At 37.6% G+C, this 16,280-nt stretch overlaps 1 protein-coding gene across 1 annotated transcript in view; it reads left to right on the top strand.

Annotated features, from left to right (window-relative positions):
• Nucleotides 1-16,280, top strand: part of LOC137635280 (uncharacterized) — a 153,494-nt gene that overhangs the window by 121,508 nt on the left and 15,706 nt on the right. Inside the window, 3 exon segments of the mRNA XM_068367741.1 lie at nucleotides 3,928-4,032; nucleotides 6,005-6,122; nucleotides 8,712-8,857. Of these exon segments, the coding sequence (XP_068223842.1) occupies nucleotides 3,928-4,032; nucleotides 6,005-6,122; nucleotides 8,712-8,857 (369 nt within the window).

The following is a 16,280-nucleotide window of genomic DNA, read 5'->3' as shown; positions in this document are numbered from 1 at the left end:
GGGTCCCGTATTAAGCGTGTTCGAATTACACGATTCCCCTTTTCCGCGATCGCTATTTTTCAAAAATAAATTTTCTGTATCTGCGAGGCTGTTCAAAGTTTGCGAGTCAAGCACTACAAAATGTATCAAATCTATTGTCTTTTTAAGTATATTGGTAGCCCTAAATACGGTGATTTATAATAAATGTTACAAAACAATATCAACATTACATTTCATTAACATAATTTCATAATGAATAGCCTATTTAAGGATAAAATTCCACATCAACAATGAAATCAACTGTTAACTGTGCGAGTCCAGCTGACAAAATGTAAACAGAAATGTGGTTACGTTCTCGGCAATCTTTATCTTTCTCCAACCTTACGATAATTGTAATGGTAGTGTTAATGATGGTATATTAAAGCATTATTTTTGTTTAGTACAGTATATTTAAAGGCTTTATTTTTCCCTCTGGGCGTTCAAGGTTTTCACGAGTAGACTGGGTTCGTTTATCGGCAGTGAATAGCCTAAACTTCGGTAACGAGTCGTCAATATTTTGTCATATTTTAAACGGTATACATTTGATTTGCAAACATTGGTTTTGTAGAGTAGACGGTAAAATAAAATCTAGAGAGAGAGAGAGAGAGAGAGAGAGAGAGAGAGAGAGAGAGAGAGAGAGAGAGAGAGAGAGAGAGAGAGAGAGATTTGATGGCAGAAATCTCTCTCTCTCTCTCTCTCTCTCTCTCTCTCTCTCTCTCTCTCTCTCTCTCTCTCTCTCTCTCTCTCTAGATTTTATTTTACCGTCTACTCTACAAAACCAATGTTTGCAAATCAAATGTATACCGTTTAAAATATGACAAAATATTGACGACTCGTTACCGAAGTTTAGGCTATTCACTGCCGATAAACGATAACAAACCCTTTAATGCAAACTAACTGTATCCTTTGATAATCCTCTATATTTATCACGAATTCCTTCTATACCTCCTCAGACACTCTTATTTCAAATATCTAAATTATTCTTATCACAACTAACACCATCTAGTCATTTTCATTCCATTATATCTATTATTCCTCTGGATCTTATTCCCTTTCCTTATTCTGTTTATTCGATGGGATTCGTTTTTCCCTTTACCGTCTTTCAGAATCTATTTTTAGCCACTGGCAACCAAATCCCCCCTTCCCCCGTCTCCCATGCGAGTCCACCCAGCCTATCTCATCACTCCCCCCACCTTCATCCTCCCCTGTTCTAGGTCTGTAACCTTCTGCGTCATAATATCTCTCTCTCTCTCTCTCTCTCTCTCTCTCTCTCTCTCCCGTTATACAATACTTACAAATAGATGAAGAAACCAAAATCGGTTTTCTTGAAGTGTCAATTAAATACAAAACGAAAAAATTATACCGTGTATACATCCATTTCAATCATAGCTTAAAATACGGTAACCGATTTCGTCCGCAAACCACTATTTTTTAGGAAACACCATTCTATTCCAGAAAATTTTTACTCTTTAAATGTCAATTGCGCTATAATAAAACATGTACTTATGTTGTTAAATTTCGGGTGTGTTTTAAAAATCGAGTATTGCTAACTTATTTTTGTTTTACTTTTGGCTGTGATCACATCAGCTGATGTCTAGCTTCCGCGCGAATACAATAACAAAGAATTGTTTGCACCATTTCTTAACTTATTCAAACCATCTATACAGTTAATATTACATAAACACCAATGTGTTATAACCTATCATATTTATTGTTTAGTACTTTAAAACCATCCCTCTCTCTCTCTCTCTCTCTCTCTCTCTCTCTCTCTCTCTCTCTCTCTCTCTCTCTCTCTCTCTCTCTCTCTCACATCGAACGTTATAGCGGTAACCTAATTGTTCGGTGACTTTAAAAATAGGCCTAGTACTTTCTTCTTTTACCTTTTTTGCATATGGATCCATAATTGAGGTGGGTACAAGTTGACTTATAACTAAAGTTAGGAAAAGTATTTTGGATATGGAAAGGACAATTATCTTTCGTAACAGTTTAGAATTATCGTAAGTTATCACTCTGTCATTAGCGGCAGTTTGCTATTGTGGATTAAACGCATAAGGAAAAAAAATTTCCAGCTTTGCTACGAATTTAGGAATTTATATGGATACGGTAAGTAAAATATTTGTAATAACATAATGTTTACTAAATGTTTGTAATATCATTAGTTATGACTTAGATCATGTGTGTTTAATGCATTTGTTTGTTTATTAAGATCGAAGATGGAGCGTAAACAAATGGAAGGTTTCCGTTTCAGGCGGCATCATAAAGAAAAACATTTCATAAATGGCATTCATTTCATTTATTTGAAAGTTCTAATAAAAAATAATTAGAACATTGGTAATAACAAATTCAACATATAATCTATACTTGGTAAAATTGCTGTCAATTCAAAAACACAGATGTATAAATGCGTCTGTTTCTTCGTTGTGATCAGAGATAAACGAAAACAAAACATTGGTTGTCGTTTTCTATTGTGCCACTTAGCGTGTTTAGGAAACGCATGATATAAAATCGCCTTTATTTTGATAATTCTGGATTTTCAATCATACAACAAGCTAGTCTATAGAGTGATGGTTTTGCTATTCACCAGTTGTATTATACAATAGATATGACAAACATTAAAATTTGTCTGTATTTTGGGTTGTGTTGTAACGGGAAATATATGGTGTTTACACCTATCCTGGTTGTAATTTTAACCATTTTTCAAGTTATTAGAACTTTAAAGTATATTAAATGTTTTATTTACTTACAAAAACAATTTGATATTATAAAGAAATACAGTATAGTACAAAGAAAGTATTGGAAATGGGTAGTAAACACATTTGAATAGGCAAATTGCTGGTTGCCATGGCCGCAATGGAATTATTTCTGTTAGTTGTGTGTTTCGAAATTCGCGATTTTCCATTTACACGAGGTCATTAATCGACCAAATTCTCGCATAATTCGGGACCCTACTGTACATATATTTTTGCATCGCTTACCCCCTTCCTTGGAAATGTGTGATTTAGCTTATGATTCAAAAGTAAGACTCATTATTATTATAGTTAGTACTAGCTAAACTACAACCCTAGCTGGAAAAGCATGTTCTACGAGCCCATGGGCTCCAACAGGGAAAAGTAGCCCCGTGAGGAAAGGAAATAAGGAAATAAAATACAGGAGAAGTAAACAATATTTTTATTTTAAGATCCAACATTTCCAAACATACCATAGCACCAAAATAGGTGTTTCCTTACTCTCCATATAAGTGGTGGTGGTGATTAAGTATTAAGCTTTTACAACTTCAAATAATCTGATACATGAGGAAAAGGCAGCATCCTGAGCTGAGCCAGCTCGGTTGGTGACCTCCAGGTGACATGGCGTGGGAATGCTGTGTTGGCTGGTCCTGGATCGAGGAAGATGGTGATGTGATAAATTTATTTTTATTGTAAGGTTGGGAAGGTCACATTTCTAAATTAATAACATAGCTTATAAGGTAAGTATGGAAATGATAACTTTTTATAGTAGAAATACCCATTTTTAATTTTTTTTTTTTCAAAATATCTGAATTTCTTTGAATTCACAGTAATGTCGTGTATGAAAGTGTCTTAGTGATATTAATGAGTTTAAGAGAATCCTTTTTGAGCTGTTAATTTTATGAATGTAGGAATTAAATGCAAAGTTTTATGCATTTATATGTGCAAGTTTTTAATGATTAGGACTTTTTATAAAAAAAATTTATTTCTTATATATTCCATCTTTTAACATGTATTTCGTCTTTCTGTGAGTACCGATAATACATCGGATACCAATACTGTACTGATATTAGGTTTATAGAAAAATTGTTTTCACATGCCTCTTGCCTACATAGTATTTTAAAAGATTGCATAATGTGCCTATTTTTTAATGAACTGATTTTATAATCTGATTTCCTTACAGACCAGAGTCTACTGAAGATGTGAAGGCACGTGAAGCGTCTGATAGTCTGTTGTTCCAGAGAATGATGTCAGTGTTCTTCTGGCCGGCTTTAATGACAATTTCAGCGTAAGTTTTTGTTTAACTCACAGCTCGTTGGACTAGTTTGGAGGGTCATAGTTAGATTTTCTGGCTATAGTGAATCTCTTCAATTAATTTTAGTGAAAGGTTATATTTCATAATTATAGTTAGAGGTAATTGAGACGGTTTAACTCTTAGACAACTTTGGTATGTTGCAGATCATGTTGCACCCAAGAACGAGCTCGTGGCTGCTAGCAAAAAAGTTAAATTGAATATAATTTTCAAATTTAAGCGGCAACTTTAATCTTTTAGTTATACCATTCCTTTTAGGGTTTTTAGAAGGTTATATTTTATGACAGAATAATAAGAATGACAATAAAACTTATCTAGATAGGATAAATTTTGAGTTACCTGGCTGAACAAAATGTTCCCAAAGCAGACATAAAAATTCACCAAAAAAGTACGTCATTTGCTGATCCCCCATCTCAAGCACATCAAGTAAATATGAGCTGCTGATTTAGAAAGCAGTGTTGATAAGGCCTTGGAAAAAATACTATTAAACAAGTTAGGCTTAATGAAAGGAAAAAAATGAAGTTAGAAATCCATCTTGTTCTCACTAGATAACATTAGACCTTGATATGTTCAATTAAATTTTGTATGATAATGCTAGAACATGTACTATACCAGGTTGCTAGGGAAAACTAGAAATGAAACTGGAAGAGACTTATGGGAATACCGCTACTGTAGTAAGCTGTAAAGTTAGAGAGAGAGAGAGAGAGAGAGAGAGAGAGAGAGAGAGAGAGAGAGAGAGAGAGAGAGAGAGAGAGAGAGAGAGATTTTCTTATCATTCAAACATAAAAAATGGGGATATAAATTACCTAGAAACGGAAAACTCACATGTAGTAGCTCCTGTATATATTAATGTAGAATCAACCAATTTCTATGCCTGTTTTCTCAAAACTTAAAATTTTTAAAGAAAATTTACTACATTTTTTCAATATTAACCAATTTTTATCATTCAAACATGAAAAGATAGAGAATTTCGTAACTTACAATCAGTACATTCACTATTTGAAAAGAACAAAATTTCTGTACGAAAAATGGACACCATTAAAAATTATTTCTATACTTTTATAGAATAATATAAAGTATTTATGAACACAAAATGGACTATGAAACTTTTTCACATACAGCTTTTAGAATATAGAATGTTCTTGTGAACAGTACGTGGCTCTGTATTTATTAATTGATTTTAGCCCCGTTCAGTGTTGATTCTCAAATTTGGGTATAATAACATTCCATGGTCCTTTTTGTAGTTTATTATATAAACCATGAGCCATTAATTGAGTATAACTGAAAACAAAAGAAAACACTTTTAGGCTAATGCCTACAAAACTGGTAGGATGCCATTGGCTATATCAAAGGTACAAATAAAAACATATAAAACATAATATCAAAAAGGTACAAAAATACATACTATAAGCAAATTAACGTATCTTACCACAATTTTGGGGACTTAATTCATTAGATATACATGAAGAAATCCATGACAAGTAAGTCACATTTCATGTGCTTGAATCTGAGGCTGCAGTTGTTGTGATTGTTTACATCTACCCAGTAGAGTGGGAAGTACCTCGTCCACCTTGGTGGAATGTATTTTAGTATTGTTTCAAGACTCAGATATAACTAGGTGTTCTAATGACAGTAACATAGAATTCTCCTTCTAATGTTTTTTAAATGAAAGAAAAAGGTCGATGAATAGAAAAAGTAAGAGTTTTAAGTAACTTCAGAATAACATTGTTTCAATGAGACTGAGTAGCTCTCCTTAATTGATTCAACTAAGAACTTATTTGTATAATATTCTTATTACAGTAAATATGTATTTGTACTAAGTATTAAGTTTTTTGGTATCCTGAAATGAAGCGTTTAATAATTAAATTGAATGTGGAAGAATATGACATTATGCAGATATTGTAAATAATTGTGTTTTAATCATAAGAAACAATGTTTTCATCTTCAGACCCCCACCGACTGTGATCAATAGTATACAAGAGAAGATAGAATCAGGAGAATTGAAGAAACCGTCTAAGCCAGATAATGTCAAAATCAAGCTGGACAAAGATGACTTTGATGTGGAGGTAATTTTTCTGTACTATTTTTAAACTACAACCATTTAGTGTGGGAAGTTACAATAGGATACATGACTTTAACCTCAATTGGTATGCAGTTCAGAAAGGTATAGTATGGGGATGTGTTTGAAGTTGAACAGATATTGGAGATAATAGATATACTTTTCTTCTATATCAGACAGGAAATATACTGTATTGATTTGAATAAATCGTAACTTGCGGTAGTTGTGTGGTCAGGCCTCCAGATAAGTACAAAATCCAGTAAGTAATGATGCCCCACAACTAGCCCACTTATAGTGTAATTGTGTACAGTATTCAATAATTGACATCGTATTCTAATTTGTATTTTGCAAGTTATTCACTATCATATATATTCATCTTACCTTCAGTTACCAGATATGTAAAATGAGAAGTTGTTCCGACACAGATACAAACCTTCGCTATTTATAATAGGGTATTACTTGCGGTGCAGCTGAAAGACAAGCCATGGTAATTTTAAAGAGGGATAATTACCCCATCCACTAGTTAGAGGGGGGGGGGGGGGTTAGACTGGCTACCCCACTCACTCACACTTCTCGGCTGAGTAACCACCTTAGTTTTTGGCATGGAAGAGGACGGACATGCTGCCCTTCTCTCCCGCAAAGACTTGCCTTGATGATTCTTTATTTTTATTTTTTTTCTTGTGTGTTTCCATTTATCTTACATATATTTGAGTATATATGTATATAAATGGAAATATACATTGTTAGGTACGTGTAACTTTAATTGCTGTTGACATCGTATCCAACTGCCTCCACCGTAAGGGAGTTGTCATTGCCGCCCTTCTCTGCAACTGATGGTCGGCAGGTTCTCAACACTGCCGTGTGTTTGTTTCATTACAGAATTGAAGTGTAACCGTTCAACTCCCTTTCGAGGAATTCTCTTACAAGGAAGGTGACTTATTCCCCGATTAGTGTATTTTGTGCAATGGAGCATGAATTATAATTGCTAGCAACTTCCTCTCAAAAAGAGAGATGGGTCTGTTATAACAACAGAAGATGAAGAAAGACAACGTTGGATTGAACACTTTAGTGAAGTTATGAATAGGAGATATGAAGGGAATAATTAGATTGATATACCTGAAGCTGATGAAGACCTTGATGTGTCCATGAATGCATTTAGTGTGTTTGAAGTCGAAGGTATCCTAAAAAACTAAGGAGATGGAAAGCCCGAGGATACGATGGTATAACTGCCGAGATGATACTGGCCGAAAATTAAGTGACTCCCAGACTACTTACAAGATTATTTTCTAGAATTTGGCATGAAGCGGTAAAACCTGGTGAGTGGGAATTAAGAGCGTTGGTAAAAATGGTAAAAAAAAAGGAGACCTGACTGATTGCAATAATTACAGAGGCATAACACTTACCTCAGTTTTTATGAAAATATATAGTATGCTCATTCTAAAGAGACTGGAGAGAAAGATTGATGAAAAGCCGAGAGATGAACAAGCAGGATTTAGAAAAGGTAGAAGTTGCACTGACCAAATTTTAATTTTGAGACATGATATACAGCAATATGTAGAATATAAAAATTCACTTTTGATGGCATTTGTGGACTATGAAAAGCCTCTAATAGTGTGCACCGGCGAATTTTGTGGATGGTCCCGAGTTATTATGGAATTCCTCTTAGATATCTAAATTTTATTAAGTCTCTTCATGACCATAGCAAGTGCGAAGTTGATGTTAGTGGAGTCCTATCAAATGAATTTCCAGTGAACAGTGGAGTTCTCCAAGGGAATGTGTTGTCACCTATGTTGTTTATCCTCCTCTTGGATTTTGTAATGCGTAGAACAGTTGGAGATGGTGGAGAAGGATTGGACTGGATTGGTGATAGGAATTTAGCAGACTTAGAGAATGCTGATGATGCTGTCTTTGTTAGCAGATCACCACAGGATTTGTAATGCTTGCTTATGAGAATGCATAAAATGTCACATGAGGTTGGGCTGAAGATAAATAGAAGAAAGGCAGAGATGATGAGAACGGAGTATGCAATGGAAGATGAAATATCATTGGAAGGAGAAATGATTAATGATATAGAATCATTTAAGTATTTAGGAACTATGATCTCTAATACAGTGTCTTTAATATTAGAGTTAAGTGAAAGATTTAAAAAAGCAAATCAGACAATAGCTAGGTTAAGTAAAATTTGGAAAATAAGACTATTGCATATATCAGTTTAGTGAGATCGGTGTTACTCTATGGACATGAGTCATGATATGACGTTGTTAAACTGAGCTTCTTGAGTATAAGCAATATGAGCATCAGGTGAGTACAGTATAGAAATAAATTTCATAAATAAAATTCCATTTTTTTTCTACACAAAATAGGTAGCAAAAAGACCTTAACAGTTTAATAACATTAATTAGTGAATGCCAGCGAGATTGTACAGCATTTCATGCTTAGTATCGTATATTTTTTACTAAGTAAAATTGAGTAAATTTAGATTACATTAAATATAAGTTTTTCTGCATTAATATTTATCAACTTAAATGCCTATTGGAAATATTTAGGTCACTTTTTATCTTTATCTGCATCAAGTTAATATTATGCTGTTTTTCAGACACAAGCCAAATATATTTCATACTTGAGTGAAGAGGCGAGAAAATTTGAAGAAGACAGGATAAATGCTATGAAAAGGCTTCATGAATTAAGAAATGTGACTGTGAAAGAAGAGGTAGACCAGGATAGCAGTAGTGAAAATGAGGGGTAAGAGTTATTATTATTATTATTATTATTACTATCCAAGCTACAACCCTAGTTGGAAAAGCAAGATGCTATAAGCCCAGGGGCTCCAACAGGGAAAAATTTTCTAAGTATTTTGAAGGTATATTTCCTGTAGATAGGATGATTCACAATTTCCATTAGTTTGATATTTTACTTTCTAGTGAGAAAAATATATAGTGTATATTTTGATAAATTCTTATGTTAAGAAGAAAATCTATTGTTTCATAAATAATTATTTTAGGAAAGTAAAGAAATATTTGGCTATAGTGTAGTAGTTTTTCATTTGTGAATACAAAATTGCCTGATTTCATCATAAATCCATTTCTTGTCTTCAATTTCAAGTTTTGACGTGTTGGTGGTCTCTTGAAATGCTCTTGATGAAATTTACTATATTGATAAAATTGGGCCTTTTTTTTTTAAACTAGGATGTATTTTTATCATATATGTATCTATAAATCACATACATACATATACCAAGGCACTTCCCCCAATTTTGTGGGTTAACCAACATCAAAGAAATGAAACGAAAAAGGGGACCTCTCCTCTCTACTTTCTTCCCATCCTGACAAGGTACTAAACCGAGTTCGGCTGGTACTGCTAGGGTGCCACAGCCCACCCTCCCCCGTTATCCACAACAAAGGAAGTTTCATAACGCTGAATCCCCTACTGCTGCTACCTCCGCGGTCATCTAAGGCACCGGAGGAAGCAGCAGGGCCTACCGGAACTGCGTCACAATCGCTCGCCATTCATTCCTATTTCTAGCACGCTCTCTTGCCTCTCACATCTATCCTCCTATCACCCAGAGCTTTCTTCGTTCCATCCATCCACCCAAACCTTGGCCTTCCTCTTGTACTTCTCCCATCAACTCTTGCATTCATGACTTTCTTTAGCAGATAGCCATTTTCCATTCTCTCAACATGGCCAAACCACCTCAACACATTCATATCCACTCTAACTGCTAACTCATTTCTTACACCCGTTCTCACCCCCACCACTTCGTTCCTAACCCTATCTACTCGAGATATACCAGCCATACTCCTTACACACTTCATCTCAAACACATTCAATTTCTGTCTCTCCATCACTTTCATTCCCCACAACTCCGATCCATACATCGCAGTTGGTACAATTACTTTCTCATACAGAGCTCTCTTTACATTCATGCCCAATCCTCTATTTTTACTACTCCCTTAACTGCCCCTAACACTTTGCATCCTTCATTCGCTCGCTGACGTACATCTGCTTCCACTCCACCATTTGCTGCAACAAAAAACTCCAAGTACTTAAACTGATCCACCTCCTCAAGTAACTCTCCATTCAACATGACATTCAACCTCGCACCACCTTCCCTTCTTGTACATCTCATAACCTTACTCTTACCCACATTAACTCTCAACTTCCTTCTCTCACACACCCTTCCAAATTCTGTCACTAATCGGCCAAGCTTCTCTTGCGCGTCTGCAACCAGTACAGTATCATCCGCAAACAACAACTGATTTACCTCCCTTTCATGATCATTCTCGTCTACCAGTTTCAATGCTCGTCCAAGCACTCGAGCATTCACCTCTCTCACCACTCCATCAACATACAAGTTAAACAACCACGGCAACATCACACATCCCTGTCTTAGCCCCACTCTCACCGGAAAGTAATCACTCACTTCATTTCCTATCCTAACACATGCTTTATTACCTTTGCAGAAACTTTTCACTGCTTGCAACAACCTTCCACCAACTCCATATAACCTCATCACATTCCACATTGCTTCCCTATCAACTCTATCGTACGCTTTCTCCAGATCCATAAACGCAACATACACCTCCTTATCTTTTGCTAAATATTTCTCGCATATCTGCCTAACTGTAAAAATCTGATTCATACAACCCCTACCTCTTCTAAAACCACCCTGTACTTCTAAGATTGCATTCTCTGTTTTATCCTTAATCCTATTAATCAGTACTCTACCATACACTTTTCCAACTACACTCAACAAACTAATACCCCTTGAATTACAACACTCATGCACATCTCCCTTACCCTTATATAGTGGTACAATACATGCACAAACCCACTGGTACTATTGACAACACAAAACACATATTAAACAATCTCACCAACCATTCAAGTACAGTCACACCCCCTTCCTTCAACATCTTGGCTCTCACACCATCCGTACCAGATGCTTTTCCTACTCTTGTTTCATCTAGTGCTCTCCTCACGTCCTCTCTTGTAATCTCTCTCTCATTCTTATCTCCCATCATCGGCACCTCAACACCTTCAACAACAATTATATCTGCCTCCCTATTATCCTCAACATTCAGTAAACTTTCAAAATATTCCCACCACCTTTTTCTTGCCTCCTCTCCTTTTAACAACCTTCCATTTCCATCTTTCACCGTCTCTTCAATTCTTGAACCAGCCTTCCTTACTCTCTTCACTTCTTTCCAAATCTTCTTCTTATTCTCTTCATATGAATGACCCAATCGCTGACCCCACCTCAGGTCAGCTGCCCTCTTTGCCTCACTTACCTTACGCTTTACTTCCACATTTTTCTCTCTATAAATGCTTTTGCCAATCTTACAATAATATTTTAGGCTGTTTCCTCAAGTTAGCAGAATTACCAGATAATTTGTTGTGGAGTTTGGTTAATTTAGCTGAATTCTTCTTCACACATTTGTTGTTTTTTAATTCCAGGTTATATATTTTTTAATTTGTTTTGTATTATTATTATTACTTGCTAAGCTACAACCCTTGTTAGGAAATCATAATATTATAATCCCAAGGGCTCCGACAGGGAAATAGCCTAGTGAGGAAAGGAAATAAGAAAATAAAGTATAAGTAATGAACTATTATAATAAAATATCTTGATAAGATTATCAATGTTAATATTAATCTTTCTATATATAAACTTCATATATAAACTATAAAATTTTAAAAAATAACAAAAGGAAGAGAAATAAGATAGAATAGTGAGCATGAGTGTACCCTCAAGCAAGAGAACTCTAACCCAAGACAATGGAAGACCATGGTACAGAGGCTACGGCGCTACCCAAGACTAGAGAACAATGGTTTGATTTTGGAGTGCCCTTCTCCTAGAAGAGCTGCTTACCACAGGTAAAGAGTCTCTTCTACCCTTACCTATAGGAAAGTTTTTCATCTCTGAAACTTCAACACAACCCCTTATGCTTACATCTGCCTTATACCTTGAGGTCAACTGTTCCTTGAGAAATAAAACCCTTTCATCTGACTAGGTATCATATTTTGTGGTTGTAGCAAGTTTTACTGCTGTAGCTGCTAAATTTTGTTATTATTATTTGGTTGTTTCTTCATAATTTATCTGTATTTTCTCGATATTTGGTAATATTTAGGGCATATTTGTTCCAATAACTCAAGTTTTAGTTATTGTTACCTTCTCCAGTAGGAAGTTTTAGTGTTGTGTGTCTTTTAGCCACAGCTACCAGCCATTATATTTATGCCTGTTTATCTTAGAACTGCATTCTCTTTTTCATGGTCAAGCAAATTACCATAAATTCTAACACATTTATGTGAAATGCTGTGAACTGAGGGGACCATTTCCCAAACACATAGGCCTCATCTGAATGACATCCTGAACCCAGTTTGGATGGTCTGTATGAAAGATGAAAACCAGAGAGAAACCAATGGATTAGATATGGAAAGGGCCTTTGATGTGGTCCACCTCCAGAGAATTCATTTGTAGCAACTGGGCCTTATTATCTCGACAACCTTTCTGAGCCACTCTTCTCCACACCCAATTGAGGTCTTTTAACAAGTTCTTAAACACTAGGTCAACTATTGAGACAAACTGAAGAAGGCCCCATGACCTTCTCCAAATGCTGTCTAAAAAATCAGCAGCTTGAAGTTAAGAATCTAACCTTGCTCAGAATATTTTGCTGAGATGCTTTTTGCAGACTTAGTATGGCTTTTGACATTTTCCAATAGTGGCCTAGCTACTCAAATAGCTCTCTTGGTAGTTTATGAAATTGGCCAGGAAACCTACAGTAGATCCTGCAAGACATGATTTGTGTACTTGAGGCATAATTATTTTATCTGCCCAAATCAGCCACGTGTTCAATAGGCAATGACTCAAACTCCTTGCAACTAAAGGAGTTTTATCACTGGCATCACTTATTAGGTAATACTGAGGCTGATAGTCATCACTATGAACCAGTATGAACCCCTCCTGAGCTGAAACCCTTGCCAAGATTGGAAATGGGGGTGAATACGGACTATAGGTCTATAGAACAGATCTAATCCCCTTTTATAGTAGTTAGCGGACATGCATGATGGTCATTTTGAATGCGTTGCATCTGATGATTATTTTTGAGACAAGACAGGTCGAGGATCACTCTTCTCTCGAGTGTGTTTTTCTTCTGTACACTGAATAGTCTGGCTTGGAATTATTAGAACTTGCATTTTTCAATATTAAACTTACCCGATAATCATGTAGCTGTCAACTCTGTTGCCCGACAGAATTCTATGGAGGGATACGCCAGCTATCACAATACTAGAAGGGGGTGTTCTTACCAGCGCCACCTGTGGCCAGGTACTCAAGTACTTCTTGTTGACACCTCCTCAATTATTCCTCTGTCGTGCTTCTGACAAGACGTTCTGGGATACGCTTATGTTCTTGGAGTATTTTCACGACTTTGGTGAAGTATTTCTCTTTGATTTCGGCTGTCGCTTTACTGGAAACTTCTATTTTAGCTTAGTTAGCTTTTGGAATTAATTTGATTAATTTTGGTGACGAAGAGAGTATGAACTCTCGTTCACCTTTCAATGGCCGACCCTTCCCTTAGACGGAAGTGTTGGTGTCTAAGAGAGTATAGACTCTCTTTCTTAATTTTGCTTAACAAAAGTTATAGATTTATTTTATATCTCTCCGCCTCTTATAGGCCTCTTCGATTAACTTCCTTTTATTATAAACTTATTAAAATTAATTTTTATATTTGTTTATATTCGACCTTCCTAATAGTAGGCGGTCTTTTCTTGGTACCGAAGTTAATTATCGTGAGCCCGTCATTTCGGTTTTACCTGTTAACATATTATGCTATTTTAAGGTCTTTGAAAGAATTTCTTTGATAGTCTCGTACTTTTTCAAAGTTGAACTAACGTTTTGTTTGTCTCGGCAGTTGTTGACGTTCAGAACGTTTCAACTTGCACTCTATCGTTACGATAGAGAAAGAATGTTCACGGTTTCACATTGCAGTAAGAGTAACCGTGTCTAGCGTTTTGTTCATTCTTTCTTAACTTAATGGTTTTGATCCTAATAAAGGAACTTTTCTTTTTAGGAAATATTTTTTTTTTTTTTCCTTTAACAATAATATGTTTTAACGATATATATGATTGGGCTCTTCTCTCAGGTTCTAAGTCAAGAGAGAGAGAGAGAGAGAGAGATAGAGACGGAGGGAGAAAGAGGATAAACGTTTTCCTCAAGCCTGCCAGGCGTACGAGTAACGTCGTTATCGTTTTGCTCTTATCCCTAGTCTCTTTAGGGGAAGAAACTAAACGTTTCTAGAGTGATCTAGTGTTTAGTCTCTTTCCAGCCACTGAATTTTCTTTCATTAGATTTTTCTGTTACATTGTAATTCTGTTTTCGCAATTACTAACTTTTGAGAAGGATAGAATTGCGTGTTTCAGGTACAAACCACTTAAAGTTTCGAGTTCAGTGAAATAAGTGCAAACAGAAATCATAGTGATAAGTGATTAGCGCAAAGTATGTCAGTGTTATGCGTGAGGGTACTTTTGTGCGCGCCAGTCGTCCTCCCAGTCCGGGACCTCTTGCAAGCTCCCAAGCCCAGGGGAGAAGCAATGTCGAAGGGCATAAGGGTTCGGCAGGCCTTGATCGGCGCACAGAAGTATCCTCGGTGGTTGTGGGCGTGTCTTACCGAGACCGTCACTCCCACCCGCAGACGATTGAGCCCTTATTTTGCTCGTCTGCAGAAGAGATTTAGAGGAGGAAATAAAGGCAGAGTTACGCTGGTCTCAGGTCTCAAGACCTCTTAAACGTAAAGTCCAGACCTATGCCAGACGTACGAAGTAAAGTTCAACAACCCGGATGCAGTCATTGGGTTAGCTCTGACTCTCCTCAGTCATCAGTTTGTCGGGCTGAGAGTGCGCCTACACTCCCCCCCCCCCCCCTATGCTCGCTCCGCCTGATCGCAGTACCACCTGCCAGGCGTACGATGTTGTGGACTCTACTACAGTCCATGCAAGCACAGCTTTCGGACCTGATGCGTGAGTGTCGTGCTGAGAGTGTTGCACCTCCTCCTCCTCCTGCACCGGTGGTGCACCAACCGCCTGCACCCGTTCAGCCTGTGCTGCACCCGCCTGCACCGGTGGTGCACCAACCGGCTGCACCCGTTCAGCCTGTGCTGCACCCGCCTGCACTCGCTGCACCCAGTCGCAACACCATCTGCCAGGCGTACGATGTTGTGGACTCTACTACAGTCCATGCAAGCACAGCTTTCGGACCTGTTGCGTGAGTGTCGGGCTGAGAGTGTTGCACCTCCACCTGCACCCTTTCAGCCTGTGCTCAACCCGCCTGCACTCGCTGCACCCAGTCGCAGCACCATCTGCCAGGCGTACGATGTTGTGGACTCTACTACAGTCCATGCAAGCACAGCTTTCGGACCTGTTGTGTGAGTGTCGGGCTGAGAGTGTTGCACCTCCCCTGCACCCGTTCAGCCTGTGCTCAACCCGCCTGCACTCGCTGCACCCAGTCGCAGCACCATCTGCCAGGCGTACGATGTTGAACCTCTTTCTGTGTTCGCTGTTCCCAGTGTTGTTCAGCCTCAGCCTTCTTTAAGGCAACCTTCGGTTTGGGATCAGGAGGATTACCCCACTCTTCCTCCTCCTCCCCTGGCTGCTCCACCGGTGGTGCAACTCTCGGTGGAGGTACAACCTCTTCCACCTGTGAGTCAGTCTCCTCAGCTGCTGCACCGAGCTCAACCCGTGCACCCTGATCCTGCGCCTCAGACACCTCTGCTTGCGGGAACTTTACCTTGTTCTGCGCAACCTCGGTCTCTTCACGCTCCACTCATACCACAGGAACAGGAACTTTCTGCACCTTCCACTGTTGTTGTTCCAGCTCGTTCTGACTCTGCTGTTCAGCATACCTTACCTCCATTTTCAAACCATGGCAAAAATATGAATCATGAGTTATGAATGTAAGGTAAACATTATGTTGATTTTTAAACCCCATGCAAGCATGCATAAAGCACTCTAGCACTGGTCATGGAATTTCTGAGAAATGTTAAACGCCATGCACACGCTCTGCTTTCCTTACAGCAGGCTCTGCTTACAGCAGGCTCTGCTTACTACATGCTCAGCATTCAGCATGCTCTGCATTCAGCATGCTCTGCATACAACATGCTCTGCATACAGC

Source organism: Palaemon carinicauda, unplaced genomic scaffold, assembly GCF_036898095.1.
Source record: "Palaemon carinicauda isolate YSFRI2023 unplaced genomic scaffold, ASM3689809v2 scaffold110, whole genome shotgun sequence".
Classification (NCBI taxonomy): Eukaryota; Metazoa; Arthropoda; class Malacostraca; order Decapoda; family Palaemonidae; genus Palaemon; species Palaemon carinicauda.
The sequence above is the reverse complement of the archived record's forward strand: the minus strand, read 5'-3'. Positions and strand labels throughout refer to the sequence as shown.